This window comes from Oncorhynchus kisutch, linkage group LG23 (genome assembly GCF_002021735.2).
Source record: "Oncorhynchus kisutch isolate 150728-3 linkage group LG23, Okis_V2, whole genome shotgun sequence".
Taxonomy (NCBI): domain Eukaryota; kingdom Metazoa; phylum Chordata; class Actinopteri; order Salmoniformes; family Salmonidae; genus Oncorhynchus; species Oncorhynchus kisutch.
In genome coordinates, this window is record NC_034196.2 from 6,339,307 (window position 1) to 6,357,649 (window position 18,343).

Here is an 18,343-nt window from a genome sequence, read left to right on the forward strand (position 1 = left end):
TGTCTTCAGGAAGGCAGTGAGTTGCTGCGCAACAGCCTTTTCTAAACTTTTTGAGAGGAATGGAAGATTCGATATCGGCCGATTTAGTTTTTTATATTTTCTGGGTCAAGGTTTGGCTTTTTCAAGAGAGGCTTTATTACTGCCACTTTTAGTGAGTTTGGTACACATCCGGTGGATAGAGAGACGTTTATTATGTTCAACATAGGAGGGCCAAGCACAGGAAGCAGCTCTTTCAGTATTTTAGTTGGAATAGGGTCCAGTATGCAGCTTGAAGGTTTAGAGGCCATTCTTATTTTCATCATTGTTTCAAGAGATATAGTACTAAAACACTTCCTAGGATCTCTCTTGATCCTAGGTCCTGGCAGAGTTGTGCAGACTCGGGACAACTGAGCTTTGAAGGAATACGCAGATTTAAAGAGTAATTTGCTTTCTAATAATCATGATCTTTTCCTCAAAGAAGTTCATGAATTTATCACTGCTAAAGTGAAAGCCATCCTCTCTTGGGGAATGCTGCTTTTTAGTTAGCTTTGCGACAGTATCAAAAAGGAATTTCTGATTGTTCTTATTTTCCTCAATTAAGTTAGAAAAATAGGATGATCAAGCAGCAGTAAGGGCTCTTCGGTACTGCACGGTACTGTCTTTCCAAGCTAGTCGGAAGACTTCCAGTTTGGTGTGGCGCCATTTCCGTTCCAATTTTCTGGAAGCTTGCTTCAGAGCTCCGTTATTTTCTGTGTACCAGGGAGCTAGTTTCTTATGAGAAATGTTTTTCGTTTTTAGGGGTGCAACTGCATCTAGGGTATTGCGCAAGGTTAAATTGAGTTCCTCAGTTAGGTGGTTAACTGATTTTTGTCCTCTGGCATCCTTGGGTAGACAGAGGGAATCTGGAAGGACATCAAGGAATCTTTGTGTTGTTGGTGAATTTATAGCCCGACTTTTGATGTTCCTTGGTTGGGGTCTGAGCAGATTATTTGTTGCAATTGCAAACGTAATAAAATGGTGGTCCGATAGTCCAGGATTATGAGGAAAAACATTAAGATCCTCAACATTTATTCCATGGGACAAAACTAGGTCCAGAGTATGACTGTGACAGTGAGTAGGTCCAGAGACATGTTGGACAAAACCCACGTCAGTCAAGAATTCAAGGCACACTTAACCAGCATGGCTACCACAGCATTCTGAGTGACGCAGCGGTCTAAGGCACTGCATCTCAGTGCAAGAGGCGTCACTACAGTCCCTGGTTCGAATTCCGGCTGTATCACATCCAGCCATGATAGAGAGTTCCATAGGAGTTCCATGCACAATTGGCCCAGCATCGTCCGGGTTTGGCCCGGGTAGGCCGTCATTGCAAATAAGAATTTGTTCTTAACTGACTTGCCTAGTTAAATAAAAAACAAATTTAAAAAAAGATAGGATCATTGTCAGTAATTACTATGGCTCACCTCCACACAAGCACCTGAAGCCATTCGTCCCATATACTGTACATCCTCAACATCTGCGATAGGGATAGAATGAACATATCTCATGTATGGGACTCCCAATCATGGCTGTTCAAAAGTTTTAGAACATCTACTCATTCAACGGTTTTTCTTTATTTTTTTATACATTGTAGAATAATAGTGAACACATTAAAACTATGAAATAACACATATAGAATCATATAGTAACCAAAAAACTGTTTAAGAAAAATATTTGAGATTCTTCAAACAGCCACCCTTTGCCTTGATGGCAGCTTACACACCCTTGGTATTCTCTCAACCAGCCTCCCCTTGAATGCTTTTCCAACCGTCTTGAAGGAGTTCCCACATATGCTGAGCACTTGTTGGCTGCTTTTCCTACACTCTGCGGTCCAACTCATTCCAAACCATCTCAATTTGGTTGAGGTCGGGTGATTGTTGAGGCCAAGTCATCTGATGCAGCACTCCATCACTCTCCTTCTTGGTAAAATGTCCATAACACAGCCTGAAAGTGTGTTGGGTCATCGTCCTATTGAAAAACAAATGACAGCCCCACTAAGCTCAAACCAGATGGGATGGCGTATTGCTTCAGAATGCTGTGGTAGCCATGCTGGTTAAGTGTGCATTGAATTCTAAATAAAACACAATGTCACCAGCAAAGCACCCCCACACCATAACACCTCCTCTTCCATGCTTTACGGTGGGAAATACACATGCAGAGATCATCCGTTCACCCACACGCGTCTCACAAAGGCACGGCGGTTGGAACCAAAACTCTCCAACTTGGATTCCAGACCAAAGGACAAATTTCCACCAGTCTAATGTCCATTGCTTGTGTTTCTTGGCCCAAGCAAGTCTCTTCTTCTTATCAGTGTCCTTTAGTAGTGGTTTCTTCAATTCGACCATGCAGTCTTCTCTGAACAGTTGATGTTGAGATGTGTCTGTTACTGGAACTCTGTGAAGCAGGCTGGTAACTCTAATGAACTTATTATCTGCAGCATTCTTTTCTTGTGGTCCTCATGAGAACCAGTTTCATCGTCGTAGAGCTTGATGGTTTTTGCGACTGCGCGTGAAGTAACTTTCAAAGTTTCACGCATTGACTGACCTTAATGTCTTAAAGTAATGAAGGACTGTCGTTGTTGCTTATTTGAGCTGTTCTTGCCATAATATGAACTTGGTCTTTTACTAAATAGAGATATTAACAAGGTATACCTGTTCATTGAAATGTGTTCCAGGTGACTACCTCATGAAGCTGTTGAGAGAATGTCAAGAGTGTGCAAAGCTGTCATCAAGGCAAAGTGTGACTACTTTGAAATATCTATATTTTGATTTAACACTTTTCTGGTTACTACATGATTCCATATGTGTTATTTCATAGTTTGGATGTCTTCACTATTATTCTACAATGTAGAAAATAGTAAAAAAATAAAGAAATACCCTTGAATGAGTAGGTGTTCTAAAACTTTTTGACCGGTAGTGTAGATATCTGTAAAATACATACTGTATGCTTCCCTCCTTCACTGAGTGTACAAAATATTTGTAACACCTTCCATGGTTGTCAAGTTGTCTGGATGTCCTTTGGGTGGTGGATCATTCTTGATACACATGGGAAACTGCTGAGTGTGAAAAACCCAGCGACGTTGCAGTTCTTGACACAATTATACCGGTGCGCCTGGCACTTACTACCATACCCCGTTCAAAGGCACTTAAATATTTTGTCTTGCCCATTCACCCTTTGAATGGCACACATACGCAATCCATGTCTCAAGGCTTAAAAATCCTTAATTAACCTGTTTTCTTCCCTTCATCTACACTGATTTGAAGTGGATTTAACAAGTGACATCTTTAAGGGATCATAGCTTTCACCTGGATTCACCTGGTCAGTCTGTCTTGGAAAGAGCCTAATGTTTTGTACACTCAGTGTATATTGCTATTGCTGTATTCAAGAGGAGAGGGAAATGTGGCTAGACAGAGGAGTATAGGAGTGGGGAAGGGGGCAGGTGGTGTGGGTGTCTGGATGGTTTTTTAAAGTCTCTGCTTCATTACATATGGGGAGAGACTGGGGCACCTCTCATTTAATCAGCCTAGCATGTCTAACACACACAAAGACGTTGAGCTTACACACACACACACACACACACACACACTTCGAAGCACACACAGACGTCTAGCTTGCACATTTGCATCTGACCTGGATTCCCTGGTGTGCAGTGGGCTAATCTCATTACAGACAGAGCTCTGCTGCAGGGAGAGAGAGCTGTAGGAGTGGGAAATGCAAGCTGCCACCTCCAACACTTCCTGCTACTCTCCTCTTTACTCTTTCTCCCATTCTCTTCCTCCTTCCTCTTCTCTCTTCTTCCCTCTTTTGTTTCCTATCCTCTCTTCTCTTATTCTCCCCTTCACTCTCCTCATCCTCTCATCTCCTCTTCTTCAGCTAGACTAATTATAACCTAAAACTCTGGAGTCCGTGCCTGGCGGGCCACCACCTCCCCTCCCTATGAGCCCTGGTCAAAAATAGTACACTATACAGGGAAGAGGATGCCATTTGGAAGGCAGATGGTACCTCTGCTCCATGACACACCATCAATCCTTATTAGTCAGTCAGACAAACAGACACTGCTCAGTGAGGCTCTGTCTGGTCTGGCTGCCTCTGCTGTCTCAAGGTCGCTGTCACACACACATCTATTACCTGTCCTCCTCCTTAATCCTAAGTATAAAAAATAAAACACTAATATATCTTGATTCGATTAGTATTCAACCCCCAGAATCGATACAGAATCATATTTGGTAGCAATTATTTCTGGTTATGTCTCTAAGAGCTTTCCACACATGGATTGTGCAACATTTGTCCAGTTATTATTTTCAAAATTCTTTAATCTATGTCAAATTGATTGTTGATCATTGCTAGACAACCATTTTCAGGTCTTGCCATATATTTTTCAAAAGATTTAAGTCAAAACTGTAACTCGGCCGCTCAGGAACATTCACTTTCCTTTTGGTAAGCAACTCCAGTGTAGATTTGGCCCTGTGTTTTAGGTTATTGTCCTGCTGAAAGGTGTCTGGTAGAAAGCAGACTGTAAAAGGTTTTCCTATAGGATTTACCTGTGCTTAGCTCCATTCCATTTATTTTTATCCTGGAAAAACTCCCCAGTCAATGTTGTTGATCCATCCTCAGTTTTATCCTATCACTGCCAATAAACTGTTACTGTTTTAAAGTCACCATTGCCCTCAAGGTGATGTCCTTCCTGTCCGGAAACTGAGTTAGGAAGTATGCCTGTATCTTTGTAGTGACTGGGTGTATTGATACACCATCCAAAGTGTAATTAATAACTTCACCATGCTCAAAGGGATTTTCAATGTCTGCTTTTTTATTTTTACCCATCTACCATACAATGTAGGTACCCTTCTTTGCGAGGCACTGGAAAACCTCCCTGGTCTTTGTGGTTGAATCTGTATTTGAAATTCACTGCTCTACTGAGGGACCTGTGTGGTGTACAGAGATGAGGTAGTCATTAAAAAATCGTGTTAAACACTATTACAACTTATTGTGTGACTTGCACATTGTTTTTCTCCTCTACTTATTTAGGCTTGCCATAACAAAGGGGTCGAATACTTATTGACTCAAGACATTTCAGCATTTTATTTTGAATTCATTGTAAAAATGTTTTTTTTAAACATAATTCCTCTTGTGACAAAACATCTCAATTTATTCCATTTAAAATGTAGGCTATAACACAACAATGTGGAGTCAAGAGGTGTGAATACTTTCTGAAGGCACTGTATGTGTCATTAGTAATGTGTGTTGGGTTAATATTCTCCTGCTTCCAGAGCCAATGACATCAGCCAGATTTCAGGAAGTGATTGATGATTGGCTTCTCCTAATCGATAGCCAAGTCTAGTCCTATCGTTGAATTCTCTCCATAACGTAGCGAGATGTAAAGCTGTCATTAGATTTATCTGTGTTGAGTAAAGCAGCCATCGCCAGAGCTTTTTACTGACTGACATTTACTGACTGAGCCTGTTACACACACACACACCTACACACAGTGTTTAAAAAAGTTTCATAACGCTAATAACGTTGGCGACAGACTCCCACCTTGCTAAAATGTCTACTGGCGGGTTTCACACCACAGGTAGATCAGGGCAGACTCTGAGGAGGTGGCCATGGTAATGGACTTGTGTGTGTGTGTGTGTGTGTGTGTGTGTGTGTGTGTGTGTGTGTGTGTGTGTGTGTGTGTGTGTGTGTGTGTGTGTGTTGGTCAGCCTGCATTGCTAAGCAGTCAGATCGCCACTGGGTTTATTTCATTAGTGTCTTTAAGCTGCATTGGACTTCTTGACTCCAGACTAGAGTTGTCCTTAGTCAGGACTTGGGTTCCCTCTCAGCCTCTTGCGGTGCAGCCTTATGATAGCAGGTTCACTTTAAAGGCACACTCCTTTATTCCTTTTTTTTCAGTCAAACTGCAGTCCCACCACTTGGTTTGCTAGAAACCTCCAAATTCCACAAAAGCAGTGCTAGTAGGAATACGACCAATATCAAAAAGATGTATTATTATTCAATTCCATGTGTCATCCCAGGCTAGTAGCTATCTCTCTAGACAGCTGTTTTAAAGAAATGTTTTGTTTCTCTTCGTGTTGTCTGATTTGTAGTCATGGGAAGTCACAAATGATCAACACACACACAAACCAGAGCTACCGTTGCCAGTAATTGCCGGCTTTTGGCCGATAAAATAAATTGTCCGGGGCTGCATATCATACATCACGATTTCACCCTTCAGCACCATTCTCACTCCTTGCGCACTGCCTTGTGTGCATGCGCCTGCTGCTGAGGAGAGGGAGAGAGCGAGAGAGGAGCCTTGGGATACTATTGATTGCGAAGATGGAGGCCTGAAGTAAAACGAAAGTTAGAGTATGCCTATAGTGAAAAGCCTTCAAGGGGAATGTCCTCCGTATTGGACAAGTTTTAATATTGTAGTGGACAAAGATGAGAAGAACGTTGATGCACGACCTTATGCAGGCTACTGTGCAAAAAAATATATTGTATTTATAATCATTTGATTTATCATTATATATACAGTACCAGTCAAAAGTTTGGACACATCTACTCATTCAAGGGTTTTTCTTTATTTTAACTATTTTCTACATTGTAGAACAATAGTGACGACAACAAAACTATGAAATAACAAGTGCTTTTTTTGGTTACTACGTGATTCCACATGTATTATTTCATAGTTTTGATGCCTTTACTATTATTCTACAATGTAGAAAAGAGTTTTAAAAAAAAGGAAAACCTTGAATGAGGTGTGTAGACTTATTTTATATATATACAGTGCATTCAGAAAGTATTCAGACGCCTTTACTTTTTCCACATTTTGTTACGTTACAACCTTATTCTAAAATGGATTAAATCGTTTTTTGTTCCCCTTATTGGAAATATTACATTTACATAAGTATTCAGACCCCTTTCTCATTTGGCAGCGATTACAGCCTCAAGTCTTCTTGGGTATGACACAAGCTTGGCACACCTGTATTTGGGAAGTTTCTCCATTCTTCTCTGCTGATCCTCTGAAGCTCTGTCAGGTTGGATGGGAAGCATTGCTGCACAGCTATTTTCAGGTCTCTCCAGACATGTTCGATCGGGTTCAAGTCCGGGCTCTGGCTGGGCCACTCAAGGACATACAGATACTTGTCCCAAAGCCACTCCTGCGTTGTCTTGGGTGTGTGCTTAGGGTCGTTGCCCTGTTGGAAAGTGAACCTTCGCACCAGTGCTCTGGAGCAAACTTTCATCAAGTATCTCTCTGTACTTTGCTCTGTCCATCTTTCCCTAGATCCTGACTAGTCTCCCAGTCTCTGAAAAACATCCCCACAGCATGATGCCGCATCCACCATGCTTCACCGTAGGGATGGTGCCAGGTTTCCTCCAGAAATGACGGTTGGCATTCAGGCCAAAAGAGTTCAATCTTGGTTTCATCAGACCAGAGAATCTTGTTTCTCATGGTCTGAGAGTCCTTTAGGTGTTTTTTGGCAAACTCCAAGCGGGCTGTCGTGTGCCTTTTACTGAGGAGTGGCTTCTGTCTGGCCATTCTACCATAACTGCCTGATTGGTGGAGTGCTACAGAGATGGTTGTCCTTCTGGAAGGTTCTCCTATCTCCACAGTGGAACTCTGGAACTCTGTACCAAGGCCCTTCTCCCCCGATTGCTCAGTTTGGCCAGGCAGCCAGCTCTAGGAAGAGCCTTGGTGGTTCCGAACTTCTTCCATTAATGAATGATAGAGGCCACTGTGTTCTTGGGGACCTTCAATGCTGCAGACATATTTTGGTACCCTTCCCCAGATCTGTGCTTTCACACAACCCTGTTTCAGGGCTCTATGGACACTTCCTTCGACCTCCTGGCTTGGTTTTTGCTTTGACCTTATATAGAACAGGTGTGTGCCTTTCCAAATCATGTCCAATCAATGTAATGTACTAGTGATGGACTCCAGTCAAGTTGTAGAAACTTTTCAATGATTATCAAAGGAAACAGGATGCATCTGAGCTCTGTACATTTTTAAAAACCTGTATTTTCTTTGACATTATGGGGTATTGTAGTTAGAATAAGGCTGTAACGAAACAACATTTGGAAAAAGTTAAGGGGTCTGAATACTTTCCGAATGCACTGTGTATGTGACCGACCGCCTTGACCGCCATCTTATGTAACAAAATGTGTGTTTTTTACATTGGATAAAAGCAGAGACACAGCTACAAAATGGTATATCATACACTGCATTTGAGGAGCAATAGGAAAGTAATTCTGCTTTGAAAGTTGATAAACTTGTAACCTCACTTTTGAGAAATGGCATTTGAGTGTTTTGGTACAAACTGGAAAGCTCTTCTTTGTCTACACCCATTCAGCATCGTTCACATCCTCTTAAGCTTTAGCCCGACCCATCTCTTTAAGGGGTTGATCCAAGCGTTTTGTACTAACAGCAGTCACGCACCCAAGCTAACTGGCTCACTTGCTGGCTACTTCCAGACACAAATGAGAGAACACCTCACTGAACATTACTCGCCCTAGCAGCGCTGTTTAGGCAGTGTTTTATGTTATCCAGAGCGTTGGTGACCGCAACTGTGCTGTCAGAATGTCCATTCGTAAATTCAGAGTGTTTCGCTCTGGGAGCGTTCAAACAGCACACTGGACGCTCTGGCCGATTATTGTGGTTGATCCGTGTGTTCTGACCTCACAACGGCAGTTAAGCACCCAAGCTAGCTTTGGCTAGCTACTTCCAGACACAAATGAGAGGACACCCCACTCTGACCATTTTATGCGCCTTAGCAGAGCTGGTTAGGTTGTTTTAATGCTATCCAGAGCGTTGATGACTGTAACTGTGCTGCTGGCAACAATTTAATTATGCTTTTTTGCCGACGTTTACTGACACCGGCCATATTCAATGGGTTTTGAGCGTTCGTAAATTCATCAGTTATTCTGTGCTCCGTCACACTCAGACGAGAGTGCTATAAAATCGGAGTAGATGGCCAGGCTGAATTTACGAACACACCCGAGTGGGCTCCCAAGTGGCTCAGTGATCTAAGGCACTGCATCTCAGTGCAAGAGGCGCACTACAGTACCTGGTTTGATTCCAGGCTGTATCACATCCGGCCATGATTGGGAGCCCCATAGGGCGGTGCACAATTTGGCCCAGAGCCGGGTTTGGCTGGGGTAGGCTGTCATTGTAAATAAGAATTTGTTCTTAACTGACATGCCTAGTTAAATGAAACATTTAAAAATAAGTGGTTACTTGCATAGTGGAGTCGTTTGTTAAGACATGTAGCTAGCTAGGTAAACAATGAACCATAATCCCAACTCATGATGTTAGTACCTTGCATGAATCTGCAGCTAGCTAACATTAGGCTATAAATAGCCAAGCAAATGGCCCTGACATACGAATAATAAGATCATACACGTAATGTTAGCTAGTGAGCCAGCCAGCTAACGTTAGGTAGCTAGCTAACAGTATACTTTAACTTGAAATGAAACCGACTTTGTCCAATTTATAAATGTGTAATATCTGAAAATGTAGCTAGCTAGACTATCTTGTACATCATGTTTGGACGCTTCTCCCTATCACGGATGCCATCATTGCCCTTAGTTTGAAAATGTAATCCAGAGACCGGTGTTTTCTCCATCTCCTTAGCTATCATCATCTAATTTCACTGACTCAAATAGACAGAAGTGTGCTACAGTATATGTCCAATCCGAACACATCTCTTGGCATGTCCAGCCCACTCATTATCTCAGCCACTCATGGCTAGCGGGAAGGTTGCAACTTTTTCTGTGGCTAAACCAACTAGGCTCGTAATTTAACAATTGTATTAGTATTTACAGATGGCATAGACGTTTGTTATTTAGGCACATGGAAGTTCACAAGTTCTAGAAGGCTTTTCTGCCAAAAACGGTTGTGTGACCCATTTCAGGAAACTAGGCGTATGTCGCGGGTCACTACTTCACACGAGAGGCATTTGAACGTGTAATTATTGTTATTATTGTAGTCCTATGTATTAATCTAAACCAGTTCTTTAAATATGCTAAATGAGTTTCATTCTGTTGAGAAATTTTCATTGACTAAATTAAGTTTGATCTGCCTTTTTTTAATTGTGTGCTCAGTGTTTAGTTTAAGATAGGTTATACGTAGGCATGTTGTAAAATAAATATCATTAACCTATTGCTGTCATTTGTTGGGTAAGGTTGGCACTAGCCTTTCTTGGTGCATGCTGCAATATATAGCCTGTTGAAAACTTTTGTTAAGGATTCAACCAGTTTGCAAATGTTTTGTTTAATTCCAGTGAAGGAAAGTTCTAACTAATGTTGTGTTTTCCACAATATAATATCCTGCTCTATTTTCCCTATAAACAATTCCTTGACTTTTGATATTACCCTAATAAAGTTTAGAAACTTTTGTGATGGTGTGGTGTTGCTATTAGCTTTTGATAACATAGTCCTATGATTTGAAGGCAGTGCTCACCGACGCCTCAACTGACTCTGCAAATTGAGCTTGAGATGAGGATGAATGTTTTAGGCCTACCAAAGTTAGTCCTATAATATAAGAATTTAATGCTTATCTTTATGAAAAATATTCTGATAGAAAATGAGCGAATTATACTCCTATATCAAGTGTTGCACAGTATACTGAAACTTTGGTACTTTGATACTAGAACATGTAAAACGGTTTGGTGCTAGAATTTGTTACTTTCGGTACTTCTGTCAAATGTATTTCACATCATATATGGATTGCGAGGATCGAGTCTGTTGTAATTTGTCCGAATTTTCTCAAGGGGGCTGGCCAGGCTGCGCTTGCACATGCAGCTGTCAGCGCAAACCACTTAAGCTTGAAGAGAGAAAATACTGAAAGCATTGACACAGACAGAAGGGGAAACCTTACTTTTAAATATCTTTGTCATGGCTTCTTCTAACGAAAACATCATACCACCACGCCCACAATTTGTTGACATAAATGGCTCCAAAAGCGAACTATTGGAAACTTTGATTACAGAGCAGATGAGGGCCAGCCCACTGACGCACCTAAACAAAAGGTGTTAGTTACAAAGCAGTGCAGCGTAAGGGAGGTTTCGTTCCAAAACGGCAAAAAAACGATTTTACCTTTACATTGTAACGTTGTCTTTATTCTACTACATTTGAATAATTGTGTGATAAATGTCATTAATATATATTCAGCATGCCATTCATGTGAGCATTATGATATGATTACACAACCCAAAAGTCATGTGAAACGCACTCAACTTGACAGCAGTATATTTAGACTACTTTGCGTTTGTCTGAGCTTCCTAGCAGTAGCCAGTAGAAACTAGACATCCAGCTGCCATGTGCAACCTGGGAAGTGAAATGCACTCAGGGAATTGTAGTCTGCTGTGTAAATTCCATTGTATTTCTGTGACGTGTAGACTATTGCGACATAGAAGCTTCAGAAAGGAACAGGAAAGGGTTCTTGGTTTTGGTACTAAACTATTAATTGAATACGTAAAATGATTTAGCTGTAATGAATATTAATTCATTCAGTGCCTTCAGAATGTTTTCACACCCCTAAACGTTTACACATTTTGTTGTGTTACAGACAGAATTCAAATGGGTTCAATTGGAGCCTCTCGAGTGGCACAGCGTTCTAAGGCACTGCGTCGCAGTGCTTAAGGCGTCACTATAGCCCCAAGTTCGATACCAGGCTGTGTCACAGAGGCCATTGAGGCGGTGCACAATTGGCCCAGCGTCGTCCAGGTTAGGGGAGGGTTTGCCCGGCCGGGATTTCCTTGTCCCATCGCGCTCTAGCAACTCCTTGTGGTGGACCGGGACCCCTGCAAGCTGACTCCAGTCGCCAATTGGACGGTGTTTCCTCCGACACTGGTGCGGCTGGCTTCCGGGTTAGGGTTACTTATGTAAATAAGGTGTTTCTGTTTTTTATTTTTAATACGTTAAAAAAAATATCTAAGAAACTGTTTTCACTTTGTCATTATGGGGTATTGTATGTAGATTTAATCCATTTTAGAATAAGGCTGTAACTAACAAAATGTGGAAAAAGTCAAGGAGTCTGAATACTTTACGAATGCACTGTATATCTGACTATAAAAAGTCCATGTCGGTGTCATAGCATGCCGCCGGCATATCTCTAATTCTCTCTCTCTCTCTCTCTGAGGCTTAAGAGCTTTTCTTGCTTTTTTATCAATGTAAAAAAATATATTAATACCTTAAAGTGGATGCCTAATCCTATAGGCCTATGCATGCAATGCCCTGATGCATTTAGTGCTCAAATCTCCGACAGCTGAACCGTGAGGTGGACAATTATTGTTTTCGAAAATTAAAAAGCAATAAAACAATAGGCTATAAAGTTTTGCATATGCTACACATTGAAACACAAGGAATAGTGTTTTTGTAATTATGTTACAGGCTGTTTTTAAGGACATGTAAATGTGTCTCATTTGGCCAATATCCCTCATTTATTGATGGGGCTGGCACTGCATGGGTGGACGCCCTAATCGGGTACGCACCCAATGCATATGGATGGCCTGTAAGTTTCTCAGATGTCTGATAAATTGTCAGATAAATCTTCCCAGTCACTTGTCTGTGACAAATTTTCCGAACTGAAACACTGACAGGGAGACACACACACGAGCTCTTCTGAACCTAGCCAGGGCAACAAATGTATACACTCCCTCCCCAGGGCCCGGATGAATGCAGGGGCTTACCGGGGCTAAGGCCCCTGTTCCCAGGCCCGTGGGGGGCCCGGCAGGTAGCAAAAACAAACAAAAAATTCATGAAATACAGTATATGTAGTATATATTTGACATATTTTTACCGCAACCGCAGGAGGATTCAGGATCCCTCTCTCAATGAGTGTAGACAGCCGCTCTGCTCATCATCAGATTGGGGGAGGAGAGGAGGTAGGAGGCCCAAGTGGGTAACTGGGGGCCATGCCTTGAATGGGTAACTGATTAATAAAAAATAAACTGCATATTAAGATAATGTGACTGGCCAACTGTGTGAGTCAGGGGCCCAATGCCATAAGGGGCACGAGGGGGGAAAAAAAGTTATTTTTTGTTATTATTTTATCCAACCAAAGGAGCCCGCTTTCAATGTTCAAAATACACCAGAGAGCAACATTTAGCCACAGAGCATCAGTAGTTACAAAAAAAGAACTGGATAAAATTTTGATCACAAGCCATGCAGGTAACTGCCAAAATAAAGTGTCTTAAAAGGGTGTTAGGCCACCATGAGCTGCCAGAACAGCTTCAGTGTACCTTGGCATAGATTCTACAAGTGGACCTAAACCATGCCAGGAAAATGCACCCAACACATCATAACATAAACGTTGTATCCCTCATTTACTCAAGTGTTTAGTTTGGCAGTGACCGGTTGCCTACAGTCAGGAAGGCCGCAATTTGGGCAGCAAGTGCGCCAAATATACAGCTTGTTCCATTGTGGCCATAGACCTATAATCCATAGAAGGGATTTGGAACATCTGCTCTTACCCTGGCAATTTGAGTGTTAAACTCATGGGTACGCTAGCAATGGCTTCCCGTCCTGACTTGATTGGGAACTGTTATCTATAGATTATATTTCTATGGTTGGTTGCGGCTTTTTATTTGCCTTTTTGCAAATTTCGAAATACAATTGCGGTAAAAATGTACAGTTTGGAAAGCAAATGCCTACCGCTGAAAAGAGAAGACTAATCTGCCTGTAGAACCAATATTTATTTATTTATTTTAATAACTCAATTTTTTGCCAGCAGCACTTTTTTTCACAAAAAAAGGGCCTATGATTTCTTAATCCGGCCTTGTCCCTCTGTGTCCTACATGACAGATGGTTGTGTGAATAAATGTTTTACTAACTCTGTCTGTCCCAAATGGCACCTTGTTCCCTATATAGTGCACTCCTTTAGACCAAGGCCCAAAGGGCTCTGGTCTAAAGTAGTGCACTATGTAGGGAATAGAGTGCCATTTGGGTCACTACCTGGCTCTTTTCAACAGTTATCAGACAAACTGTTCCTGTCACACACCATGTTTGTTTGAACACAAAAAGCTTTTTGATGCGAGCAACTCACACACACACCAACACCCCGTTTCATTCCATATCTGTGTTCCATTCGCTCATCATGTGCATGTTTCTATGACAACGTCATATCGCTGCCTCATAGTTTTATCTGGAGTATTTGTATGTGTTTTATACACACACACACACACACACACACAGACTCCCTCATACACAAGCTGCCTCTTTGACATACACTCACGCACCAATAATCATACTCTGGCACATACATTTCCTTTTGATACAGGTTTTGCAGTAGGTTGAATGTCGCTCCTACACACTCTCCTAGAGATGATTCACTGTTCTCCATATCTCTGATCTTGACATCTGACTCTGAGAACCTTTGCAGGACTGATCAGCTGGACTGATATCTATTCTCTTCCATGTCATTTCATAAACTACTGTAATGTAATACACCAGACAGCCAAGCCAGTGGCTATCTGAGTAGCAGCTATCTACAAGCCAGCGCTGCACTATCAGATGTAGATGAAGAGCACAGTATGTCCTCTCCATCTCTGCTGCCCCGCCTTACCCTAGAAGATGATATCTAGCTATAGCTACGCTGCATGGGATTATTCAGACCAGCTTTCTCCTAGGCCTTCTCTTTTCTCCTGGGCTGGAACAGGCATGACTCTATCTCCGTAAGGTACTGGAGATCTAGCTGTTCAGAGAACATGTATCACATGGCGGTGCAGAGGGCCCTACAGCCAGGAGATGCCATCACTCAGATAAACCAACTATCCATCTTTCAGTGTGCACTTCCTATCTACCCTTTGTGTCCTCAGAATGGATCGCTCTTGCTCACTCCTCTCCTTCTCTTCATTTTTGTGCTCAGCGGTCCTGCAGTCAGTGGCTCCCCATTGCGTCTCTGACTCGATTTTCAGCCAGTGACTCTCGGCTGGTGGGCTGGCTCCATCTTAGCCACTCAGAAGCCATTAGTGCAGGGGTCTAAATTGGTCTGACGCACAGAGGGTGATCCAGCTCTCCTGCTGCTGCAGACAGACATGATTGTCTGTGTCCCAAATGGCACCATATTCCCTACTTAGTGCACAACTTCTGACTAGAGCCATGTGGGACCTTTTCAAAAGTAGGGCATTATAAAGGGAATAGGGTGCCATTTGGGATGCAGCCATGCTCTTTCCTCCCTCTCAGCCATGGGAATATGGCATAAGCGCTGCCAGACGGCAGGGAGGGAGGGACTGGGTAGAATGAAACTGTTGATGTCAAAGGTGAAATGGCAAGTAGACAAGCAGTAGGGAGGGAGGGAGTCAAAAGGGAAATAGCAAGTAGACCAGCCTCAGGCTGGCAGCCCCATGCGGATGCAGATACCATGCGTCTGTCTCTTTCGCTCCCCTTATCTCTCTCTCCCCCTCTGAAGGAGTGATGTCTTCTCTCCTTCGCTGTGAGGAAATTGGTTCGGACATGAGTTGTTTTGTGAGTCAAAAGGACAGTGTGAGTCCCTATGCAGTTGAAACGGTATGGTGTGTTGTTGCTGCTAGTACCCAGCTGACACCCTGGAAGCCCATGTTGTTTGGAGCTATAGAGTGGTAGACCCATAGCATATGTTCTATTTTATTCTGTGGGTGCACAGATGGTTATGGAGGGTCATTTTTTTAATATAATCTTTATTTCCCTTTCGACAAGTCAGTTAAGAACAAATTATTATTTACAATGACGGGGAACAGTGGGTTAACTGCCTTGTTCAGGGGCAGAAGGACAGATTTTTACCAGCAACTTTTCAGTTACTGGCCCAATGCTACCTGCCGCCCCTAGGGCCGTTACAGTGACTGTATGGTAATCATGGTAATTAGACTTCTCCAAATAGGCGTCTCCAAGCTCTGATGCTGCTGATGGTCATTTGTAGCCTACCAAACTTGCTAACTGCCTCCTATTCAGTACTCTATTGTCCCTGTAATCACTCTGACATCAATGCAAATGTTTTCGAAAATCTAATCAAACACTACATGAGAGCCCATGAGCTCATCTGTTTCACAACTAAAGTCACATAAATAATTAAGCATATAGGAGTATCTTTGTTAACTTTTCAACACAGAATAGCCGCATGTGCGCACTCCCCCAAATCATTTGTAGAAAATATCCTTTCTATTTTATTCAGTTATGTTCAATTGTATTCTTCATACTATAAAATAATTCCACGGAATTCTAAGCAAATCTTGTCTGCTAAATGAACTAGTGTAGCCCACCGCCATATGGCATAGTCATATCAGGGCCTAATATAAGGATAGCTATTCTGTTCATCTGAAACAGACTACATTTTCTTCATATTATGTTTCTTTTGACCTGCCTAAAATAAATAATTGACTTATTGTTCTTTTTGTAGGCTATATTACATGGATTTATTAGACTTTTTAAAATGTAGATGTTCCAAAGGTCTGCATCAGTGGCTTGTAAGCTGTGTGTGGAAGCAAGGAGATGCTAACTGTGTTTATGTTAATTAATGGTCAATTACCGTGAGACTGGGAGTTATTTGCTTGGCCGTCACAAGCTGACAAAATGTCATGACCGCCACAGCCCTAACCACCACCACGTCCTTATGTCTGGTGTATTGATGATTGTGAGTTTTAGAATTTACATGATTGTTTTCAGGCCAATGGCACATGTTTAGATGAGTGACCATACTGTTAGAACATGATTTGATGCCTTTACAATAACCTAGGTTCCTTGATATTCTGAGCATAGTTAGCTAGAGATTGGTGGTTTACAAAGTGGGAGTGAACGATAGCATGAGGTAATGGAGGGAGGGAGCAGGGCTGTAATCCAGCCACGGAAGGGACTTCACTTCCCCACTCCTTCTGCTCTCTCTCTCTCTCTCTCTCTCTCTCTCTCCCTCTCTCCCTCCCTCTCTCCGTCCCTCCCTCTCTCCCTCTCTCCCTCACAGGCAGGCAGGCATAATATGTTGCTGTTTTGCATAGCAGAGTGCTGCAGTGCTGTCTGGTCCCTAGCCAGAGACTCCAGACAGTCTGTATGGAGCTAGATACCATCTCAGCCACGCAGGCATCACAATGGGTATCCCTCAACATGACACAACCACCCTGCCGCCTGCCTGCCCCTGTGATCCCTGTGTACTACCGCTACGGACCTAGTGGTGCCCCCGGCTTCCTCTCTGGCTCCCTCGCTATGGCCGCTGCTAGGCTGCCGTGCTCTCACACACAGTCACTTTCTATTTACGACCCAATGGAAACCATTGATTCTAGGAACAAAGTTTCCCTTTTACTTCTAGTAGCCTTGTTCTTTTGGTTATGTAATCCCTATTTGCTTTAAACCAGATGACCACTGTGTTGGACATTTAGCAAAAAATTCAAATTTACTGCAGTAAGACAAAGGTGACACATCAGGGTAATTATTTCATACAGTTTTCCCCCAAAGTGAAATATCAGGTCATTAAATGTTTCACCTAAAAGTTGTCTATTGTGTCTTGCTTCTTCTGTCTCTTATAAAATAAATCAGATTCTCTCTTTATAGACCCTATATGTTAATAGTTAGTCATCTCTCTCTTTTATAGGCCCAGGACCTGAATGTGATTGAGGAGGTGATCAGGATGATGCTGGAGATCATCAACTCGTGTCTGTCGAACTCTCTACACCACAACCCCAACCTGGTCTACGCCCTGCTCTACAAGAGAGAGCTCTTTGAACAGTTCAGAACACACCCATCCTTCCAGGACATCATGCAGAACCTCGACACAGTGAGTGAGAGAGAGAGGCATACAATCGAGTGCTCGCATGCACATACAGACGGACACTGCTCATACACACACGCACGCACCCCATTCCAAAACATGAATCTAAGACTCTTCATAGAAAACAAATGGCAATTTACAATTTATGAACAGGATTTAGAAAGCGTAAGACTTCAGTAGTTTTGTGAATAGGTTTTGTAAGTTTTGGTATGAGGGCTGGTCACTATTGAAGTGTCAGATGAGAAGAAACCAGCACAGTACAACTCAAAACAAGTTTCTGAAATGTATTGATGAATTAAATAAGTCCACTCTCTGTACCCTCATGGGGCTGATAGTAAAATATTAATTAAGAACATGATTATGTTGTCGAGGGCTACTCTAGCTGTCATTCAGTCTTCCAACAAGTATCTCGAAACACTAAAGACAGATGGCAGCCTAATCTTCACTACTCCTTTCCCTGTAACCCAGCCCTGCTGCCGCTGATGCTTGTGTGTGCTGCATCCTGTTTGAGAGGTCTGTCTGGGACTGTAGCTAGGTTTCCATCCAATTGGTGACAGAATTTCATGTGAATATTAAAACATCTGCATTTTCCCCAGAAGATGTGTGTGACTGAGATGAACT

The 18,343-nt window shown here is 42.3% G+C and overlaps 1 protein-coding gene across 3 annotated transcripts in view; it reads left to right on the forward strand.

Moving 5' to 3' along the window:
* The window catches only part of LOC109877855 (dymeclin-like), a 145,785-nt gene that overhangs the window by 110,654 nt on the left and 16,788 nt on the right, over positions 1 to 18,343 (forward strand). For all 3 annotated transcript variants that reach the window (XM_020470085.2, XM_020470088.2, XM_031802783.1), the window contains one exon: positions 17,546 to 17,728. In XM_020470085.2, the coding sequence (XP_020325674.1) occupies positions 17,546 to 17,728 (183 nt within the window). The remainder of the gene's footprint in view (positions 1 to 17,545; positions 17,729 to 18,343) is intronic.